This window comes from Stegostoma tigrinum, chromosome 9 (assembly GCF_030684315.1).
Source record: "Stegostoma tigrinum isolate sSteTig4 chromosome 9, sSteTig4.hap1, whole genome shotgun sequence".
Lineage (NCBI taxonomy): Eukaryota > Metazoa > Chordata > Chondrichthyes > Orectolobiformes > Stegostomatidae > Stegostoma > Stegostoma tigrinum.
This window is the reverse complement of record NC_081362.1, coordinates 26,964,709-26,987,172: the sequence shown is the minus strand read 5'-3', so window position 1 is coordinate 26,987,172 and position 22,464 is coordinate 26,964,709. Positions and strand designations below refer to the sequence as shown.

At 45.3% G+C, this 22,464-nt stretch overlaps 1 protein-coding gene across 1 annotated transcript in view; it reads left to right on the top strand.

The window, feature by feature from the left end:
• si:ch211-140l13.3 (centromere protein J) overlaps positions 1-22,464 on the top strand; it is a 169,064-nt gene that overhangs the window by 63,194 nt on the left and 83,406 nt on the right. The window contains exon 7 of the mRNA XM_059648436.1: positions 12,750-14,349. Within this exon, the coding sequence (XP_059504419.1) occupies positions 12,750-14,349 (1,600 nt within the window). The remainder of the gene's footprint in view (positions 1-12,749; positions 14,350-22,464) is intronic.

Below are 22,464 nucleotides of genomic sequence, written 5' to 3'. Positions count from 1 at the left end.
TGTACTTGTTTTAATGTAAGGAGCCTGAAAGGTAAGGCATAAAACAATATGGAGCTGGAGGAACACAGCAGACCAGGCAGCACCAAAGGAGCAGGAAAGCTGATGTTTCCGATCAGGACCCTTCTTCAGAAATGGTGGAGGGGGAAGGGAGCTCTGAAATAAACAGAGAGAGGATGGGTGGGATTGGGGTAGGTAGATGGGATGATGATAGGTGAGTGCAGGGAGGCAGTGGTGGAGATTGGTCAGTGAGGTGGGAGGAGCGGATAAGTGGGGGAAAAGACAGACAGACCACGGAGGTGGGGATGAGAGGGAGGGTTGGTCATGGGATGAGCCCTGGGGTGGGGAGGTTTTGAAGCTAGTAAAATCCACAGAGACCATTTGGTTGTAGGCTTCCAAGGTGGAATATGAGGTGCTGCTCCTCCAGTTTCCGGGTGGCAATGTTGTGACACTGGAGGAGGCCCAGGATGGACGTGGGAGTGGGAGGGGTAGTTGAAGTGGTTCGTGACTGGGAGGTGTTGTCGTTTGTCCTGAACCGAGCATAGATGCTCTACAAAGCGGTCTCTAAGCCTCTGCTTGGTTTTACCAAAGTAGAGGAGGCCACATCAGGAGCAGCAGCTGCAATAGACCACATTACTGGATATGCAAGTGAACATCTGTCTGATGTGGAAAGTTTTTTTGGGTCCTTGGATGGAGGTGAGGGGAGAGGTGTAGGGGCAGGTATAGCACTTACTGCTGTTACAGGGGAAGGTGCTGGGAGTGGTGGGGCTTTCGGGGAGTGTGGAGCGGATAGGGGAGTTGCGGAGAGAGTAGTCCCTACGGAAGGCAGATAGAGATGGGGAGGGAAATATATGCTTGGTTGTGGGGTCAGATTGCAGGTGGCGAGAGCTGCAGAGAATGATAAGTTGAATCCGGATAGTGGGGTGATACATGAGGACAAGTGGGATTCATCTTCATTTTTGTTGCGGGGAGTGGATGTGAGGGTTGAGATGCGCAAAATGCAAGAGATGCAGTCAAGAGCGTTTTCGACCTCTGAATGGGGGAATTTGCGGTCCTTCAAATACAAGGACATCAGGGATGTTCAGGAGTGGAATGCCTCATCTTGGTAGCAGATCTTTTTTTTCTTTATTCATTCATGGGATGAGGACATCGCTGGCCAGGCAGCATTTATTGCCCATCCCTAATTGCCCATCAGGCAGTTCAAAGTCAACCAAATTTCTGTGGTTCTGGAGTCAAATATAGGCCAGACCAGGTAAGGATGGCAGTTTCCTTCCCTAACGGACATTAGTGAGCCAGATGGGTTTTTCCGGACAATTGCCATTGGGTTCATAGTCATTGTTAGATTCTTAATTCCAGAATTTTTCTTGAATTTAGATTCTACCATCTGCCATAGCAGGATTGAAACCAAGTCCCCAGAACATTACCTGGGATTCTGGATTAACAGTCCAGCGATAATATCACTAGGTCATTGCCTCCCCAGTGCGGCAGAGGTGGAGAAATTTGGAATGGGCATTGCATTCTTACTGGAAGGTCGGAGAGAGGATGTGTAGTCTAGTTAGCTGAGGGAGTTGGTGGGCTTGAAATCGATATCAGTTTCCAGGTGATCACCAGAGATTGAGACAGTGAGGTCCAGGAAGGAGAGAAAGGTATCAGAGATGGTCCAGGTGAACTTGAGGTTGGGGTGAAAGGTGTTAGTAAAGTTGATGAACTGTTCAAGCTCCTCGTGGGAGCATGAAGCAGCGCAATAGAGTCATCGATGTAGTAGAGGAAGAGGTGGGGGGTAGGGCCAGTGCAGCTACGGAAGAGGGACTGTTCCACATATCGTTCGAAGAGGCAGGCATAGCTTGGGCCCATGTGGGTTCCCGTGGCCACCCCCTTAGTCTGTAGGAAGTGGGACGAGTTGAAGGAGAAGTTGTTAAGGGTAAGGATGAGTTCAATTAAGCAGAAGAGGGTGTCGGTGTAGAGAGTTGGGCCTGTGGGAGAGGAAGAAGTGGAGGGCTTTTAGGCCATCTGCCTGTGGAATGCAAATGTATAGGGATTGGATGTCCATAGTGAAGATGAGGTGTTGGGGACCAAGGAATTCTCTTGGAGGAGGTGGAAGGCATGGGTGGTGTCCCGAACATAGGTGGGGAGTTCCTAGACCGGGGGAGAAAACAGAGTCAAGGTAAGTGGGGCAGGAGCAGGCAAAGACACAAGGTTGGCTGGGGCAGTAGGCTTTGTGGATTTTGGGAAGGAAATGGAAACGAGTGGCGCAGGGTTGGGGAATGATAAGGTTGGAGGCTGTGGGTAGGAGGTCACCTGAGGTGGATGAGGTTATGGATGGTCTGGGAAGTGATGTTTTCCTGGTCAAGAGTGGGGTCATGTTCGGAGGGGCGGTAGGAGGAGGTATCAGAGAGTTGGTTCCTGGCTTTGGCGAAGTAAAAGTCGGTGCAGTATACTACAACTGTACCAACCTTGTCCGCGGGTTTGAAGGTGTGGTTAGGTTTGGAACAGAGGGCTGCACGTTCTATGGGGGAGAGATTGGAGTAAGTGAAAGCGGTGGGGAGGTTGAGGCGATTGATGTCGCAATGGCCATTGGAAATGAAGAGGTTGAGGGTGGGTAGGTGACCTTATGGTGGTGTCCAGGAGGATGGGGTGTGTTGGAGGTGGGAGAAGGGGTCTGTAGAGGGAAGGTTAAACTCGCCTTAAAGAACTAGGCATGGAGGCGGCATAAAACTGTTCAACATCCAAGCGCGAACAGTATTCATTGGTATTCGGGTGGAGGGTGATGAAGGTGAGCCCTTTACTGAGGACTGACCATTCGTCCTCAGTGAGGAGGAGGTCGGGGGGATGATGAAGACCTGGTAGGGTTTGGGGCTAGAGTTGGCTGTGGGGGCGGTGGTTGGAGCGATGTCGGTAGTGCAGGTAAGGCAGATGGATTTGGAGCTTCAATTAATTCATTTCACAATGATGTTGCCATTACAGAGACTTCATTGAGAGAGAGAGAAAGAGACAACACTGGTTGCTTAATGTTCTGGGTTTAGATGTTTCAAGTGAGACTGTGGGGGGAGTTGCATTATTGATAAGGAAAAATATGACAGCTTTACTGATGGAGGACACCTGAGAGTGCTCATCCAGCAAGGTTATATGGGAAGAGCTCAGAAATAGGAAGGGTGCAGTCACTTTGATGGGAATGTACTAACAGGGCTCCCAAAAGCCAGTAGGTGATAGAGAAACAAATATATGGACAGATTACAGAAAAGATGTTAAAACAAGAGTGTTGTTTTGGTGGGTAAGTTTAATTTACCTTATATTGACTGGAACTCATTTAATGCAAAGAGCTTGGATGGTGGAGGCATTTGTTAAGTGTGTCCAGGACAGTTTTTTGAAACAATATGTAAATAGTCCAACTAGGGGAATTGCAAAACAAGACCTGAATTAGGGAATAAACACAGCAAGTTGATCAAAGTTTCAGTGGGGGAGCATTTTGTAATCAGTAAGCATAATTTTGTAAGTTTAAGTTTCTAATGGGTGAGAATACGAGTAGTCCTCAGGTGAAAGTATGAAATTAGGCAAAAGCTAACTGCAACTATATTAAGGAGGAACTGGGAACATAGATTGGGGGTGACAGTATCAGGGTAAATCAACATCTGGTATGCGGGAATCTTTTAAAGGCCAGTTGACTAATGTTCAGGACCAGCATGTTCCTGTGAAAATGAAGGGCAAGGATGGCAAGGTTCAGGAACCTGGGATGACAAGAGAAATTAAGACCTGAGTCAAAAAGGAAAATGAGGCCTGTGTAAGGTTTGAGAAACCAAAACAGACAGCTCTGGAAGAATACAAAGATAGCAGAAAAAAACTCAAACAAGGAATTAGAAAGGCTGAAAAGGCTGTGAAATGCCTTTGGCAAACAGGACTAATCAAAATCCTACAGCATTTTATACATGCATAAGGGGCATGAGGGTAGCTAGAGAAAGGGTAGATTCACTCAAAGACAAAGGATGAAATTTATGCATGGAGCTAGAAGATGTGTTTGAGGTCCTTAATGAATACTTTGCGTTGGGCTTTTCACAAAGGAGAAAAAATTGGTAGATGGTGAGTTTCATCAGGATTATGTTTATATAAAAAAGAAGGCATTGTGTATTTTGAAAAGCATTAAGGACCTGATGGGATCTATCCCACGATGTTGATAAGGGTAAGTGAGGAAGTTGCTGGGGCCTTGTACAAAATCTTTGTTAAAGATAACAAAGTGTGGAGCTGGTTGAACACAGCAGGCCAAACAGCATCTTAGGAGCCCTGCTTGGCCTGCTGTGTTCATCCAGCTCCACACTTTGTTGTGTTGGATTCTCCAGCATCTGCAGTTCCCATTTTCTCTGCTCATGAAATCTTTGTGCCCTGTTTTGTCACAGGAGAGGTCCCAGAGGATTACAGAAAAGCTAAAGTTGTTCCTTTGATAAGAAGGGCAACAGGGATAATCTGGGAAATTACAGGCTAGTAAGCCTTGCACCAGTGGTAGTGAAATTATTAAAAAAGATTCTTAAGGATAGGATTTGCTCACATTTAGAAAAATATGCAGTTATGAGAATAGGCAGCCTAGCTTTATGCAGAGAGGTTTGTCTCTCTCAAACTTGATTGAGTCAGTGAGAAAGTGACAAAGGTGGTTGATGACGGCAGGGTAGTGGATGTTATCTACATGGACTTTAGCAACACCTTTGGCAAAATTCCTCACGGCAGGCTAATACAAAAGGTGAAGTCACATGGGACCCAAAGTGATCTGGTAAACTGAATGCAGAACTGGCCTAGTCATAGATGATAGAGAGTGGTGGTGAAAGGCTGTTTTTCTGTATGGAGATTTGTGACCAGTGGCATTCTACACAAACCAGTGCTTGGATCCCATATATGTATGGTTTAGAAGAGAATAAAGGTAGCCTGATAAATAATTTTGTGGAAGACACAAAGATTGCAGATAGTGAGAAGGATTGCCAGAGGCTAGAGCAGGATATAGATAGGCAGGAGACTTGAACGGACAAACGGCAGTTGAAGTTTAATCCAGACAAATGCAAAGTGATGGATTTTGAAGATCTGGTGCATGAGGGGTATATATTAAGTGGCAGAGCCCTTGGTGCCATCAATATTCAGGGAGATCTAATTGTACAGGTCCACACTTACCTGAAAGTGGCAACACAATTGACAAAATGATCAAGAAGGCATATGACATTGCCTTCATTGGTTGGGGAACAGAGTATAAAATTGGCAAGTCATGTTGAGCTGTATAGAACTTCGGTTAGGCCACATTTGGACTATTGCATTCAGTTCTAGTCACTAACTACCAGAAAGACATGGAGGCCTTTGGAGATGATACAGAAACAGTTTACCGAGATATTACCAAGATGTTTGGAAGGTATTAGCTATGTGGAGAAATTAGACAACTTGGTCTGTTTTCACTTGAGCATTAAAGGATGAGAGGTGCCCTGATAGAAGCGAACAAAATTATGAGAGCCATGGATAGTCTTTCTCACAGTAGAAATGTCAATTACTAGGGGACATGGGTTTAAGATGAAAGGGGAAAGTTTAAAAAAGATTTCAAAGGTAATTTTTTTTTACACAGAGGGTGGTAAATACTGGAATGTGTTGCCAGAGGAGGTGATGGAGGCTGATACAATAGAAATGTTTAAGAGCAATTTGAGATGTATGAATAAGCATAAATAGAAGGATACAGAATGTGCAGAGGCAAAAGATTCTTAGTTTAGAAAGGCTTCGTGTTGGCGCAGTCTTGGTAGGTGGCAGGCTGGTTCCTAAACTGTACTGTTCCTGCTCTTTGCTGTTCCAACCCACTTCTCCATCCCTAGCCATCTCCCCGTTTTCCTCCAATCCATCCTCTGGTGCCCGCCTACTCTCCTCTTTAAAATTCTCCCTATTTTTCTTAACTCTACCTATGCCTAGTTATATTAACCTACCTTCCACCAATTCAGTTTGACCCACTGAAATGCTTAGCATTTGAATCCCCTTGTAAGATTAAGAAATATATCACAGAATTACATTAAACAGCATATATTGATATGCATTAAAGTCTGACAAGCCAGTTTAGTCAATGTTATAATTTATAGTCTATTTCAACCTATTTTATGGGAGTTATGCACAGACTATTTCTAAGCTATTTCTATTTTATCGGAGTTGTGTACAGACCTCCTAACAGTGGTCAGGACCAGGGGTGCAAGATGCACCGGGAAATAGATAGGGCATGTCAGAAAGGCAAGGTCATGGTGATCATGGGAGACTTCAATATGCAGGTGGACTGGGTGAATAATGTTGCTGGTGGATCCAAAGAAAGGGAATTCATGGAATGCTTATAGGATGGCTTTTTGGAACAGCTTGTGATGGAGCCCACAAGGGAGCAAGTTATTCTGGACTTAGTGCTATGTAATGAGCCAGACTTTATAAATGATCTTAAAGTAAGGGAACACTTAGGACGCAGCGAACATAATATGGTACAGTTCAGTCTGCAGTTTGAAAGAGAGAAGGCAAAATCGGACATAATGGTGTAACAGTTAAATAAAGGTAATTACAGGGGCATGAGAGAGGAACTGACAAAAATTGACTGGAAGCAGAGCCTAGTGGGGAAGACAGTAGAGCAACAATGGCAGGAGTTTCTGGGTGTAATTGAGGACACAGTACAGAGGTTCATCCCCAAGACAAGAAAGATTATCTGGGGGGGATTAGACAGCCATGGCTAAGAAAGGAAGTCAGGAAATGTATCAAAAAAAACAGAGGCAGCCTACAAAGTGGCCAAGAGCACTGGGAAATCAAAAGATTGGGAAGGCTACAAAAACAAACAGAGGATAACAAAGAGAGAAATAAGGAAGGAGAGGATAAAATATCAAGGTAGGTTAGCCAGTAATATTAGAAATGATAGTAAATTTTCTTTCAATACATAAAGAAACAAATGAGAGGCAAAATTAGACATTGGGCCGCTCCAAATTGATTCTGGAAGGCTAGTGATGGGAGATAAGGAAATAGCTGAAGAACTTAATAAGTACTTTGAGTCAGTCTTCCCAGTGGAAGACATGAGTAATATCCCGACAATTAAGGAGAGTCAGGGGGCAGAGTTGAGTATGGTAGGCATTACAAAAGAGGAAGTGCTAGAAAAGCTAAAAGGTCTAAAAATTGATAAACCTCCTGGCCCCGATGGGCTACATCCTAGAGGTCTGAGGGAGGCGGCTGAGGAAATAGCGGAGGCGTTGATTGTGATCTTTCAAAAGTCACTGGAGTCAGGGAAAGTCCCAGATGATTGGAATATCGCTGTTGTAACCCCCTTGTTTAAGAAAGGATCAAGACAAGAGATGGAAAATTATAGGCCGATTAGCCTAACCTCGGTTGTTGGTAAAATTCTAGAATCCATCGTTAATGATGAGATTTCTAAATTCTTGCAAGTGCAGAGTCGGATTAGAACAAGTCAGCATGGATTTAGTAAGGAGAGGTCATGCCTGACAAACCTGTTAGAATTCTTTGAAGAGTAACATGTAGGTTAGACCAGGGAAACCCAGTGGATGTTATCTATCTAGACTTCCAAAAGGCCTTTGATAAGGTGCCTCACAGGACACTGCTGAGTAAGGTGAGGGCCCATGGTGTTCGAGGTGAGCTACTGGCATGGATTGAGGATTGGCTGTCTGACAGAAGGCAGAGAGTTGGGACAAAAGGCTCCTTTTCAGAATGGCATCTGGTGACAAGTGTTGTCCCGCAGTGTTCAGTGTTGGGGCTGCAGCTGTTCACTTTATATATTAACGATCTGCATGAAGGGACTGGAGGCATTCTGGCGAAGTTTGCTGATGATACGAAGATAGGTGGACAGGCAGGTAATACTGAGGAGGTGGGGAGGCTGCAGAAAGATTTAGACAGTTTAGGAGAGCAGTCCAGGAAATGGCTGATGAAATTCAATGTGAGCAAATGTGAGGTCTTGCACTTTGGAAAAAAGAATATAGAACATAGAACAGTACAGCACAGAACAGGCCCTTCAGCCCACAATGTTGTGCCAACCATTGATCCTCATGTACGCACCCTCAAATTTCTGTGACCATATGCGTGTCCAGCAGTCTCTTAAATGTCCCCAATGACCTTGCTTCCACAACTGCTGCTGGCAACGCATTCCATCCTCTCACAACTCTCTGTGTAAAGAACCCGCCTCTGACATCCCCTCTATACTTTCCTCCAACCAGCTTAAAACTATGACCCCTTGTGTTAGCCTTTTCTGCCCTGGGAAATAGTCTCTGGCTATCAACTCTATCTATGCCTCTCATTATCTTGTATACCTCAATTAGGTCCCCTCTCCTCCTCCTTTTCTCCAATGAAAAGAGTCCGAGCTCAGTCAACCTCTCTTCATAAGATAAGCCCTCCAGTCCAGGCAGCATCCTGGTAAACCTCCTCTGAACCCTCTCCAAAGCATCCACATCTTTCCTATAATAGGGCGACCACAACTGGACGCAGTATTCCAAGTGCGGTCTAACCAAAGTTTTATAGAGCTGCAACAAGATCTCACGACTCTTAAACTCAATCCCCCTGTTAATGAAAGCCAAAACACCATATGCATTCTTAACAACCCTGTCCACTTGGGTGGCCATTTTAAGGGATCTATGTATCTGTACACCAAGATCCCTCTGTTCCTCCACACTGCCAAGAATCCTATCCTTAATCCTGTACTCAGCTTTCAAATTCGACCTTCCAAAATGCATCACCTCGCATTTATCCAGGTTGAACTCCATCTTCCACCTCTCAGCCCATCTCTGCATCCTGTCAATGTCCCGCTGCAGCCTACAACTGCCCTCTATACTGTCAACGACACCTCCAACCTTCGTGTCATCTGCAAACTTGCTGACCCATCCTTCAATCCCCTCATCCAAGTCATTAATAAAAATTACAAACAGTAGAGGCCCAAGGACAGAGCCCTGTGGAACACCACTCACCACTGACTTCCAGGCAGAATATTTTCCTTCTACTACCACTCGCTGTCTTCTGTTGGTCAGCCAATTCTGTATCCAGACAGCTAAGTTCCCCTGTATCCTATTCCTCCTGACCTTCTGAATGAGCCTACCATGGGGAACCTTATCAAATGCCTTGCTGAAGTCCATATACACCACATCCACAGCTCGACCCTCATCAACTTTTCTAGTCACATCCTCAAAAAACTCAATAAGGTTTGTGAGGCATGACCTGCCCCTCACAAAGCCGTGTTGACTGCATTTAATCAAGCCATGCTCTTCCAGATGGTCTTAAATCCTATCCCTCAGAATCCTTTCTAACACCTTGCAGACGACATATAAGCATGGACTATGTTATAAATGGTGAAAATATTCATAAAACCGAAGTATAAAGAGATTTTGGAGTGCTAGTCCAGGATTCTCTAAAGGTTAACTTGCAGGTTAAGTCCGTGATTAAGAAAGCGAATGTAATGTTGTCATTTATCTCAAGAGGGTTAGAATATAAAAGCAGCAATGTGCTTTTGAGACTTTATGAAGCTCTAGTTAGACCCCATTTAGAATACTGTGTCCAATTTTGGGCCCCACACCTCAGCAAAGACATACTGGCACTGGAGCATGTCTAGCGGAGATTCACATGGATGAATGGCAGGCCTAACATACTATGAACGGCTGAGGATCCTGGGATTGTATCCATTAGAGTTTCGAAGGTTGAGGAGAGATCTAATAGATACTTACACAATAATGCATGGCTTAGAAAGGGAGGATGCTGGGAAGTTCTTTCCAATAGGCGGGGAGACTAGGACCCATGGGCACAGCCTTAGAATTAGAAGGGGTCAATTTAGAACGGAAATGAGGAGACATTTCTTCAGCCAGAGAGTTGTGGGCCTGTGGAATTCATTGCCACGGAGCGCATTGGAGGCTGGGACATTAAATGTCTTCAAGGCAGAGATTGATAAATTCTTGATCTTGTAAGGAATCAAGGGCTACGGGGAGAGTGCAGGTAAGTGGAGTTGAAATGCCCGTCAGCTTAGATTAAATGGCAGAGTGGATTTGATGGGCCGAATGGCCTTACTTCCACTCCTATGTCTTAAGGTCTTATGGTCTTAAGCCTGCTACAAGAAGGGTGTAATGCAACACCCATTCCTCACTCACCAGAATTATCCATGATGGTAAATAATTTGTTATTTTATCACAGATTGCCAACCAATATTCACACTTGTATATGGTGAGAATATTGCTATTCATTTAGGCCTAACTTTTAATTGCTTGACTAGTCAGGAGCACAGGCTGACCAAAAACCATGGGATTCTGTAAGTAAGGTTTCTCCCCTTACTCAGGCCTGTTCTGCCATTCGATAAGATCATGGCCAATCTAATTGTGGTCCCAACTCCGCCTGTCTGACCTCCATAACTCTTGAATCCTTTGTCAATTAAAAGTCTATCTAACTCAGCCTTATTCAATGACCCAACCTCCTTGGTTCTCTGATGAAGACAATTAATCAGAATAACGATTCTCTGGGGGGAAAAGTTCATCCCAGACTTAAATAGAAAACCCTAATTTTTAAACAGTGTCTTGAGTTTAATATACCCCTAGGATGGGAAACATCCTTTCAGCACCCACCCAGTGAAATAACCTCAGGATCACCTTTATTCTCATAAACCCCAATTCACTGCACTGGCTTTCAGTTGAGCATGGAGCTTTTTGACAAAGGTCAACTATGTGGGCAAGTTCTCCCTAGTGGGCAGGGGAGGGAGTGTGACCATCTTAAATGCAGGGGAGAGGGTCAAGTGAGGGCGCTGTCAAAATCATGGATGGAGTGACGGAAAGGACTCCTCAGTAGGTGAGTTAAGTGTGCAAGTTACTGGCTTGGGTGCAAAACTGGGATAGAGGTTACCAGAGACCTTTTGGAGGATAGACTGGAAGTCTAAGCTTCGGAATCACATACCTAGTGCAGAGCTGAACATATTTTATAATCTATGTTAGTGAGATGGCCAGGTGATGTGGGGTGGAGTGTTAAATCAGATTGTGGAGAGGATGAGATTGTACACCTTGTGGAGAAGGACAGAGTGTTCATGGCATGGTCGTTAAGGGAGTTTCTCAGGTAGGCACGATAGAATCAGGAAGTTGGTGAACAAGTGTGAAAACACTAATTTTTTGGTTTTAGCAGAGTGTTTATCTTAATGTAACTGTTGGGTTCTCTTGTGCTTGAGAATCCCTGCTGATAGTAGCACATCAGAAATATTGAATGGCAATGAAGAATTATCAAGTTTAAAGTACTAATCAACCTCCTTGAAGTCATTTGGCTACCTGCTCAAACTTAGATCAGCAGTCTGAATTGAAAGGTTTCAATGTTGACTCCCCATCCACCATTTTTTGTCAATTAAAATTTTGCCCAACATGTCTCAGAAGCATATATGCTTGGATAAATGATAATCACCTTAGTTTACAGGCCCTCTGGTGAATTCCTGTATATTCAGTACTGGGAAGTATCACCTTCCTGCTTCCTTTAATAAAACTTAATTGCGTAAGGGGGTTTAAAATAGGAGACGATGTGAAATGGACCTGAGAATTAAAATATTACTTAATATTCTTGTTACAAAGGCAACAAGCACCATTCTGAGACAACATTCAGGGATATTCAAAATCTGTAACATTTACCTCAAATAATATCAAGTCTTCTTAAATATCTGAGAAACTGTAAATACCAAAGGAGATAAAGGACTTACTTTACAAATAATCTGAGAAATAGTAATCAAAATTTAGATGTGGTGTAAAACTGGCTAAAAGGTTTGAAAGAAGATACTTTCAGGTAGTTATCTATTTCTAGTGATGAATAATGTCACAACAATGAAAGATCGTTCCAAAGATCTGACCTCATACCAAAGATTTCAATACAGGAATAGCACAGAAAAGTTACAGAATCAGAAGAAGATTAGAGAGAACACTGTTGAAAAAAAGAGACGTTGTCAAAATGTTTTGTCTACTTGCCAACAAATTAGCACTCTTTTTTCAGAGAATATAAATTGTTGTTCCCTTTCAAATTTGGTATTTTTGCAATTCTATCCAGATAAATATAAGATGAAAAGCTTTAGTGGTATATGTCTTTTTTACAACAATACTCAATTTTTGGGGGGCAAGAAGTAGCTTTGCTTTAGAAGCTACCAAACTGGAAAACATTTTTTTGGTTTTGCTCTCTATCCCCTCACACCAGACTTGTTAGAAGTCCTGAGAAAGGGACTCCAGTCTGTAAGAAATAAATAAAATATCTCAAGAGGTCTACAGATGTTGATTGCATTGACTGATGTCTCCAGAATTCACCAGTCTGTAAGGACGTAAGGTATACAGTCCTACATGCCTGTAATAAAGGGATTTCATAAAGGCCTAATGTGTATCATTGAAACATTTATAAAACTATCAAATTACAATTCTTTTATTTTCTTTTTCTAATTTATTTTTTAACAGAGTCAATCCATCTTTGTGCAAATGGGGCTTATAAAGAGGCTTGGAAATCGTAGATATTAATTAGATTACCTTGTTCATCTATATTGTAGTAATTTATGTTATTAAGAATATATTGCTGATTTTTGTTTTAGAGTGATTTGATTTTGGTGTTCTAGATCTGTTATTTTTAAAGTCTAGTTAGGCACAATAAGGAAATTTTGAGGATCATTGAATATTTTAATTTCACACTGTTGCAAATCTATTGTTAGGGATGTAGATTTGTCCTAGTTTGTGTTGTAACAGCACCATAGCATTTCTTAGAATCTGATGCAAAAATAAATCTCTTCAATTGTTCTTCAGGATATCAGTGAAATGAAGGTGGCTCCAAAGAAGACTTTCCTGAAGCGTGGAGAAGGCATTGCACGATTTGAAAAGAGCAAAGAAAATATGGTCAAAGAAGAAAACAGGAGTCCAGTTTGCAAATCCACCAAACAGTTTCCTAGAAAAGTTAGTTTTAGCAGTCAACATCAATTTTCCTTACCCTTGCTCAACGAGAATGAAAAGCTTGAAAATAAAAAACAATTAACTTCAAAAATACAAATTGATAGTTCAATCCTTATGGAACCAAAAGCAAAGAAGTCTGTCTCCATTAACAATTCCCTAGAAGACACCAAGATAAAGGATCACACGCTGAAAGAAAAACTGGACGAAATCAAGAATAGTACAGATGAGGGTATTCAAAGTGACATAAATGTAGCAGAGCCACAAATCAAGGTTGACTCACTCCATAAATACTCTGATGGAAGGAAGGGTGGATGTCAACAGGACAGTGATAAAGTGGATATAACCACTCCAGAGGAATTCCAAGGAAGAATTACTAAAGGAAGTTTAAACTTAAATGTTCCAGAAAGTCAGTACTTGATTGGAGTTGATCCACAATTGAAGAATTGGCCAAATATTTTTTCTCATGGAAGCATGGAGAGACAGAACCAACGCCAACAAGTCGGACAGATTAAGATGAACCAACTACAGGAATCTTCAAATGAACAGCCATGCTTCAATAACATTTCTCTTCTGGAACACCTAAGTATAAAGAGAACAGAGAGTACAGACCAGGCAACTAAAATGGGCCAACTGCAGGCAGAGAAAGACCAAAATGAAGATGTAGCCGGTGCCACAGATTCCAGAAAATTGCTTGAGAGAATAAGTCCAAGCATAGGCTTTAAGAAGATAAATGACAGAATAATTCAAGTTGCTACTGATGGCCTACTGTGCCAGAGTGCAAGTTTTGGAAACCAGCAAATAAAAGATCATGATATAGTCAGCTTTGAAACTGTGGGATTAATACCACTTGCAAACAATGAACATAGTATGGGCTTTGTTTTAAAGAATGATGGTCTATGTTGTGGTGCATCAAATGCTGAAACAAACACTACTAGCAATGAAGACGTTGGTCCAAAATCTCAGTACCACCGACAACCCATGACAGAAATTCTACAAAATTCTGGTCAGACTGATGAAAACTTAGACTTGTCAGATGATGCCGACTATGCGAGTGATGCTCCAAGTGCAATAGAAGAAATGAATACAATAGTTCAAATTTCTCAGCACCCTATATATTCTAGGTCAATAGCTGGAACATCTACCGTGAAACATAATGCACTGAGCAGCACCAGTAGCAGTGACAATGAACCCTTAGAGTGCAAGACAATTGAAAGAAGATTTCCTTTTCCAAGTAATAGGCCAAGAAGAAATAAAAACAAGGTTATGAAAAAGAAGGCAAACTTTGTAAAAAAATGTGGCAATAGTTTTATGAACACTCAAACTTGTGATTCTACAGAACCAGATCTGATGCAACTTTCTACCCCTGGTCAGTCAGCAGTACTTCATTCTCAACTAAAGGTGTCAAGAAACTCTGATCTTCCAGTGCAGGTGAACTCAAGAAGTGCAAATGTTCAAGGTATGTATCTTTGAAATAAAATGATTCAAATTCACACTTAAGCTTGCGTCCAAATACTAAGCGGCTACAGTTCATAACTTTGCTCACTTTAGCAAGTAGGGTATGGTGGAATGTACATAGGAAGTTTCATCATTGGAAGATAATCTCTGAGCAGTGAGCAAGATATATCCTGATGTACTGCTTATAACTTTGATTAAAAATTGGAGGAAACCCTGAGCACTTGATGCAAGTTACTCTGCTTACAACAACTGATTGCTGCGACTTGGTGATGATAATCCTGATAACTCTGAAACAGTAGAGTTGCAGATGAACAAATTGTGGTCATTACCAGAAGCTACCTATTCTGATACACACTATAGTATTTAAATGGATTTATGTATAAAGTCATTCTCAAGTAAAGTCTTTGAAAGATTAAAAGGAGAAAAATAACATGACTATATTGCTGTACCGTCTTTTTATGACAATTCATCTCCCACAATGTTTGCCAAAAATAGAAAATTAAGTGTATACTAAATGTGTTACATTTTGCCAATGCATACATTGTTGCAATACTCTTATAATAAACAGGGAAAAATGTCAAAACAGGCCCTTTCTTATTAATGTATCAGCATGGCCAAGTAATACTACTCTAGATTCTTCAACACATAAGGGTGGAGTTTCAGTTTGGATGCAGTCAGTAATTCCAAACTGAAACTCCCAGGCTTGGGTGGTGTTTTAATTTTTTTTTTGGAATGTTCTTGTAATATTTAAGACTGCTAACTCGGTTTGATTTGCTGAAATGGGTTGATCACAATAAACACATATTAGTCATGCTTTCTATTAGTAACTCACTTTAATTATTTTAAAAAGCATTTTCAAGGTAGATTGGAGTAAAATAGACAATTGACAATAGGTGCAGGAGTAGGCCATTCTGCCCTTCGAGGCCAACACCACCATTCATTATGATCATGGCTGATCATCCACAATCAGTATCCTGTTCCTGAGTTATCCCCATAACCCTTGATTCCACTATCTTTAAGAGCTCTATCCATCACTTTCTTGAAAGTATCCAGAGACTTGGCCTCCACTGCCTTCTGGGGCAGACCATTCCATATATCCTTGAGCGGATAGACCCGTCTGGCCGCGACCAGGTGTACCTCCGCTGCGCTCCGTCTGCAGGGGTGCTGAAGACGTCGAGCAGCTTGGCGTCCTTCACCATGCCCATCAGGAATCTGAACGTGACGTCCAGTTGACTCCCCCCACCTGCTGTCCCCACGCCGGATCTTCCATCTGCATCGATGATGCAGTTGAAGTCTCCGCCTAGGATGACCGGCCTGGACGTAGCCAGCAGGGGTGGAAGCTGCTGCAGGACGACCAACCGCTCACTCCGTACCGCTGGGGCGTACACGTTGATCAGCCTCAGGGGAGCGTTCCTGTAGGTGACGTCAGCCACTAGGAGGCGTCTCCCCGACCACCTCCTGAACTTGAGAGATGGTGAAGTCGCGCCCCCTCAGCAGAATAGCCAGGCCCGAGGAGCGACAGTTGTTACCGCCCCGACCAGATCGAAGGCCCACAGGTCCTGGCGCCGGACCATTTCCCGTACCTGCCGAGGTGCGGTATCCCGCACTCCTGCAGAAACAGGAGGTCCGCCTCGATGGTGGTCAGGTAGGCCAACGTGGATTCACATCTTGCGGTGGACCTGACACTGCGCACGTTAATGCTCGCAACTCATACCCCCATTGTGGGCAGTGACAGCAGTACCCTCCCCAAGTCTAAGGTCCAGCCCCTCCATCTGTCCCTTCATGCCCATTGCCCGGGCTAACTGCTGGACGCTCTCCGGGCTCAGGAAACCGTCCGTGCTGCCTTCCGGGTGGCATCCCCCCGTCAGGGGTGCGGAGGCAGGAGGGTCCGGCTCCGGGTCAGGCTGGGGACGTGCTGTTTTCCTCCTTCCTGCCTGGAAGTTCCGGGGGGCCCTCCAGTGCCCCAGCAGCACTTGACTGGGTGTCGGAGGGAGCCTCAGGACGCCTCCCGTCACCTGGAAGCGGAGTGCTGCTTTCCTTCTCCCTCGAGATCTTTAACTTCTGCTTCGGGTGGGCCCTCTCTGAATCCCCCTCGTCAGAGGAGCTCTTATAGCCCCCCTGTAGCTGCCTCTTCCCGCCTGATGGTTGCGGTTCCTGGGCCCATCGACGCACCTTCCTCCTCGCTTTCCGGACCGTTGTCCACTCCCCTGGGTCGCCTGTCGCCGCCTCCATCGACTCCGGGTTTTCTGGGGGGAGCGGAGCCTGCAGGGGTGCTTTGTTGGCCTCGGGCCCATTCTGCGGGGCTGGGCCCATTCTGCGGGCCTGGGCCCTCCTGCACGACCTGGCCCTCCTGCACATTAGTGGGGTCCTTGCTGGGCCCTGGTGCCTTCCTCTCCTCCGGGGGGGCTGGCCCCGCATTGCCCCTGCCAGCGACCTGGGCGTAGGTAGTCCCCCGCTGCGGGCATGCCCTATAGAGGTGGCCCGCTTCCCCGCAAAGGTTGCAGCTTTTCTCTTGTGGGCAATCCTTTGCAAGGTGTCCCTCCTCCCTGCAGTTCCTGCAGATGGTGGCTTTGCAGTCGGCCGCCACGTGACCTGACCTACCACAGGCATGGCAGATTTTAGGTTGCCCTGCATAGGTCAGGTAGCCCTTGCTCCCGCTGATCGCGAAGCTGGACGGTGGGTGTACGACATTGCCGTCCGCGCCCATCCTCAGCGTCACCTTGACCTGCCTCTTACTCGTCCAGATGCCAAAGGGGTCCATGATGTCAGTTAGGTCCCCTTCCACCTTCACGTGCCTTCCGAGGAAGGTCAGGACATCAACTGCTGGCACATGCGGGTTGTACATGTGTACAGTCACCATACGGTTCCTCTGCGCTGGCATCACAAACAGCGGGACAGCGGTCAATACAGAGAGGGAGCCCTCACCTCCTTTCTCCTTGAAAACTCCAGGAAGCGCTTGCAAAGCTTGGCACTCCTGAAGGTCACATCGTAAAAACCTCCTCCGGGGAAATCCTGCAGGCAGTAAATGTCCGCGGCAGCGAACCCACAACAGCCCAACAGGACCCTCTTCACGAAGAAGGTGCGGTCCACAGGTGCACCTTCATCCACCTTCTTAACGGAAACACGGATGGTGTTCCGGACCCCTATGACCTGGGGCACGAGCACTTGCCGCAGCCATCGTTGCAGGTTGGCTGCTCCTCTGAACCAGCGTTAGGCCGAAGCCAGCATTAAGATCCACTGGTTGCAAGGGCGCACAGCCAACCCGACGTCTTCCCTTTACCTCCAAGACAGCACTCCCCCCCTCTCGGTCCACAAGAGAGTGGGTCTTTATTTTGTTCCAGATGTAAGCTGTTTCACTGATCTTAAAGGTTTGTTCCCAGATGTTTCGTCACCATACTAGGTAACATCATCAGTGAGCCTCCGACGAAGCGCTGGTGTTATGTCCTGCTTTCTATTTATCTGGTTAGGTTTCCTTGGGTTGGTGATGTCATTTCCTGTTCTTTTTCTCAGCGGATGGTAGATTGGCTCCAAATCAATGTGTTTGTTGATGGAGTTCCGGTTGGAACGCCATGCTTCTAGGAATTCTCGTGCATGTCTCTGTTTGGCTTGTCTCTGTTTGGCTTGTCCTAGGATGGATGTGTTGTCCCAGTCAAAGTGGTGTCCTTCCTCATCTGTATGTAAGGATACGAGTGATAGTGGGTCATGTCGTTTTGTGGCTAGTTGATGTTCATGTATCCTGGTGGCTAGCTTTCTGCCAGTTTGTCCAATGCAGTGTTTGTCACAGTTCTTGCAAGGTATTTTGTAGATGACGTTCATTTTATTTGTTGTCTGTATAGGATCTTTTAAGTTCATTAGCTGCTGTTTTAGTGCGTTGGTGGGTTTGTGGGCTACCCTGATGCCAAGAGGTCTGAGTAGTCTGGCAGTCATTTCGGAAATGTCTTTGATGTAGGGGAGAGTGGTTATGGTTTCTGAGCCCGTTTTGTCTGTTTGTTTGGGTTTATTGCTGAGGAATCGGCGGACTGTGTTCATAGGGTACCCATTCTTTTTGAATATGCTGTATAGGTGATTTTCCTCTGCTCTGCGTAGTTCCTCTGTGCTGCAGTGTGTGGTGGCTCATTGGAATAATGTTCTAATGCAGCTTCGTTTGTGGGTGTTGGGATGGTTGCTCCTGTAGTTCAGTATTTGGTCCGTATGTGTTGTTTTCCTGTAGACGCTGGTTTGAAGTTCCCCATTGACTGTTCGCTGTACTGTGACATCTAGGAGTGGCAGTTTGTTGTTGTTTTCCTCCTCTTTTGTGAATGTTATGCCAGTAAAGGGTATTATTGATGGTCTTGAAGGTTTCCTCTAATTTGTTTTGTTTAGTGATGACAAAGGTGTCATCCACATAACGGACCCAAAGTTTGGGTTGGATGATTGGCAGAGCTGTTTGTTCAAGTCTCTGCATTACTGCCTCTGCTAAGAACCCCGATATTGGAGATCCCATGGGTGTACCGTTGGTTTGTCTGTAGGTTTTGTTATTGAAATTGAAGTGGGTGGTAAGGCATAGGTCCACTAGCTTGATGATGTTGTCCTTGCTGATGAGGTTGGTGGTGTCTGGTGTATGTGTCTTCTGTTCTTCTAATAGTGTCGTCAGTGTTTCTTTGGCCAGGTTGATGTTGATGGATCTGAACAGGGCTGTTATGTCAAAGGAGACCATTATTTCATCCTCTTCTATCTTGGTGTCTTTGATGGTGTTCAGGAATTCTTGGGTGGAGCGAATGGAGTGGTGGGAGTCTTCTACGAGGTGTTTTAGTCTTTGGTGTAGTTGCTTGGCCAATCTGTAGGTTGGTGTTCCAGGTAGCGACACTATGGGTCTGAGGGGGGCTCCTGGTTTGTCAATTTTTGGTAGTCCGTAGAAGTGTGGTGTGTTGGATCCATCTGGTTTCATTTTTTGGAAGTCTGTCTTGTTTAATTCTCCAGATTTTTGAAGTTTATTGAGTAAGGCTGTGATTTGGTTCTCTAGTTGTGGGGTTGGGTCTATCGCCACCTGCTGGTAAGTGTCGGTATCTGCAAGCAGTGCGTTCACTTTCTCAATGTAGTCTGTTCGGTTTAAGATGACTGTCAAGCGTCCTTTGCCTGCAGGTAGGATAACGATGTTTTTAACTTTTTTGAGTCCTTTTAGGGCTTTCCTTACTTGTGTATTGAGTGTGTTTTCTTGCTTTTTCCTGCTTAGTGTTGGTGCGACTGTCTGTCTGATGGTTTGCTGGGTTTCTTCTGTGAGTTTGTTGTCTTTCAGTGTTGCTTCTAACGCTGCTAAGAAATCTTTCTTCTCCGCATCCCGGAAGTTGTAATTTACTCCTCTTACTAAGACGGCTTTTTCAGTGTCTGTTAATGGTCGGTCAGATAAGTTTTTTATCCATGCTTCTGTGCTGTCTGTATTGTTATTTTGTGTGAGTTTGTCTAGTTTTTTCGTTTTCTGTGTTTGCCATTGTCTGATGTCTATGGCTCGTTGTACTGTGTCTGTCCATTCATGGTCTGTCGCGTTAGTGAGTAAAGTTTTTTAGCGCGACATTTCCTGTTTGTACTTACAGAGTCTGTTGTGAGCATCATTGATCATTTCTCTAAGCATTCTGCGGCCATTTTGCTCAGCTATTCCGACCCCACAACTAGAGAACCGAATCACAGCCTTACTCAAAAAACTTCAAAACATGGTTGACTGCACCATTCCCCCATTGTTTGATATCCAGCTGGGTGGGAAAACCATCCTTACTTCTTTCTTATCTATCCAGCCGTTAATTCTGGATTCCAAAAAGGTGTACGCTGTTCTCTTGAGATATTAGGAACTGCAGATGCTGGAGAATCTAAGATAACAAGGTATAGAGCTGGATGAACACAGCAGGTCAAGTAGCATCAGAGGAGCAGGAAGGCTGATGTTTCGGGCTTAGACCTTTCTTTAGACCTTTCAGATGACATGTCCATTCTGGGCCTCCTACAGTGCCACAACGATGCTACCCGAAGGTTGCAGGAACAGCAACTCATAGTCCGCTCGGGAACCCTGCATTTCAATGGAATCAATGTGGACATCACAAGCTTCAAAATCTCCACTCGGCTAACCGCATTTCAAAACCAGCCTCTCTAACCTGTCCTTCCTCCCACCAATCCCTGCTTCCCACCTCAAGTCCCACCCCCATCTCCTACCTACTAACCTCATCCCGCCCCCTTGACCTGTCTGTCCTCCCTGGACTGACCTATCTCCTCCCTACCTTCCCACCTACACTCACCTTTACTGGCTCCATCCCCCCTCCCTTTAACCTGTCTGTCTCCTCTCCACCTATCTTCTCCTCTTTCTATCTTCTATCCACCTCCCCCTCTCTCCCTATTTATTTCAGAAACCCCTTCCCCTCCCCCATTTCTGAAGAAGGGTCTAGGCCCAAAATGCCAGTCTTCCTGCTCCTCTGATGCTGCTTGGCCTGCTGTGATCATCCAGCTCTACACCTTGTTACCTCAAATTCTCCAGCATCTGCAGTTCCTATTATCTCTGAAACAGCTCTACTCCTTGTCATGGATAATAAAGTGTGAAGCTAGATGAACATAGCAGGCTAAGCAGCATCTCAGGAGCACAAAAGCTGATGTTTCGGGCCTAGACCCTTCATCAGAGATGGGGATGGGGAGAGGGTTCTGGAATAAATAGGGAGAGAGGTGGACGCAGACCGAAGATGGAGGGAAAAGAAGATAGGTGGAGAGGAGAGTATAGGTGGGGAGGTAGGGAGGGGATAGGTCAGTCCAGGGAAGACGGACAGGTCAAGGAGGTGGAATGAGGTTAGTAGGTAGGAAATAGAGGTGCGGCTTGGGGTGGGAGGAAGGGATGGGTGAGGGGAAGAACAGGTTAGGGAGGCAGAGACAGGCTGGGCTGGTTTTGGGATGCAGTGGCGGGGGGATGAGCTGGACTGGTTGTGTGATGCAGTGGGGGGAGGGGACAAACTGGGCTGGTTTTGGGATGCGGTGGGGGAAGGGGAGATTTTGAAGCTGGTGAAGTCCACATTGATACCATTGGGCTGCAGGGTTCCCGAGCGGAATATGAGTTGCTGTTCCTGCAACCTTCGGGTGGCATCATTGTGGCACTGCAGGAGGCCCATGATGGACATGTCATCTGAAGAATGGGAGGAGGAGTTGAAATGGTTCACGACTGGGAGGTGCAATTGTTTATTGCGAACCAAGCGGAGGTGTTCTGCAAAGCGGTCCCCAAGCCTCCGCTTGGTTTCCCCAATGTAGAGGAAGCCAAACCGGGTACAATGGATACAGTATACCACATTGGCAGATGTGCAGGTGAACCTCTGCTTAATATGGAAAGTCATCGTGGGGCCTGGGATGGGGGTGAGGGAGGAGGTGTGGGGGCAAGTGTAGCACTTCCTGTGGTTGCAGTGGAAGGTGCTGGGTGTGGTGGGGTTGGAGGGCAGTGTGGAGCGAACAAGGGAGTCATGGAGAGAGTGGTCTCTCCGGAAAGCAGACAAGGGTGGGGATGGAAAAATGTCTTGGGTGGTGGGGTCGGATTGTAGATGGCGGAAGTGTCGGAGGATGATCCGTTGTATCCGGAGGTTGATGGGGTGGTGTGTGAGGACGAGGGGGATCCTCTTTTGGCGGTTGTGGCGGGGCGGGGTGTGAGGGATATGTTGCGAGAAATGTGGGAGACGCGGTCAATGGCGGTCAAGGGAGAGGTCCAGGAAGGTGAGGGAGCTCTGGACCTCTCAGTCTCCATCTCAGGCAACCAGCTTGTAACTGATGCCCATTTCAAGCCCACCAACTCCCACAGCTACCTAGAATACACCTCCTCCCACCCACCCTCTTGCAAAAATTCCATCCCCTATTCTAAATTCCTCCACCTCTGCCACATCTGCTCCCAGGATGAGGCATTCCACTCCCGCACATACCAGATGTCCAGGTTCTTCAAGGACCGCAACTTTCCCCCCACAGTGTTCGAGAACGCCCTCTATGCATTGAAAAAAACTCATTGATTCACCATCAACAATGACAGAGGAGATGCAATAATAGTCTAAAAATCTTCTGTTTTCAGACACCACAATTTTTGCCATTAAATGTTGCTACTTCAACATTTATAATGGAAAAATGAATAGAGTAG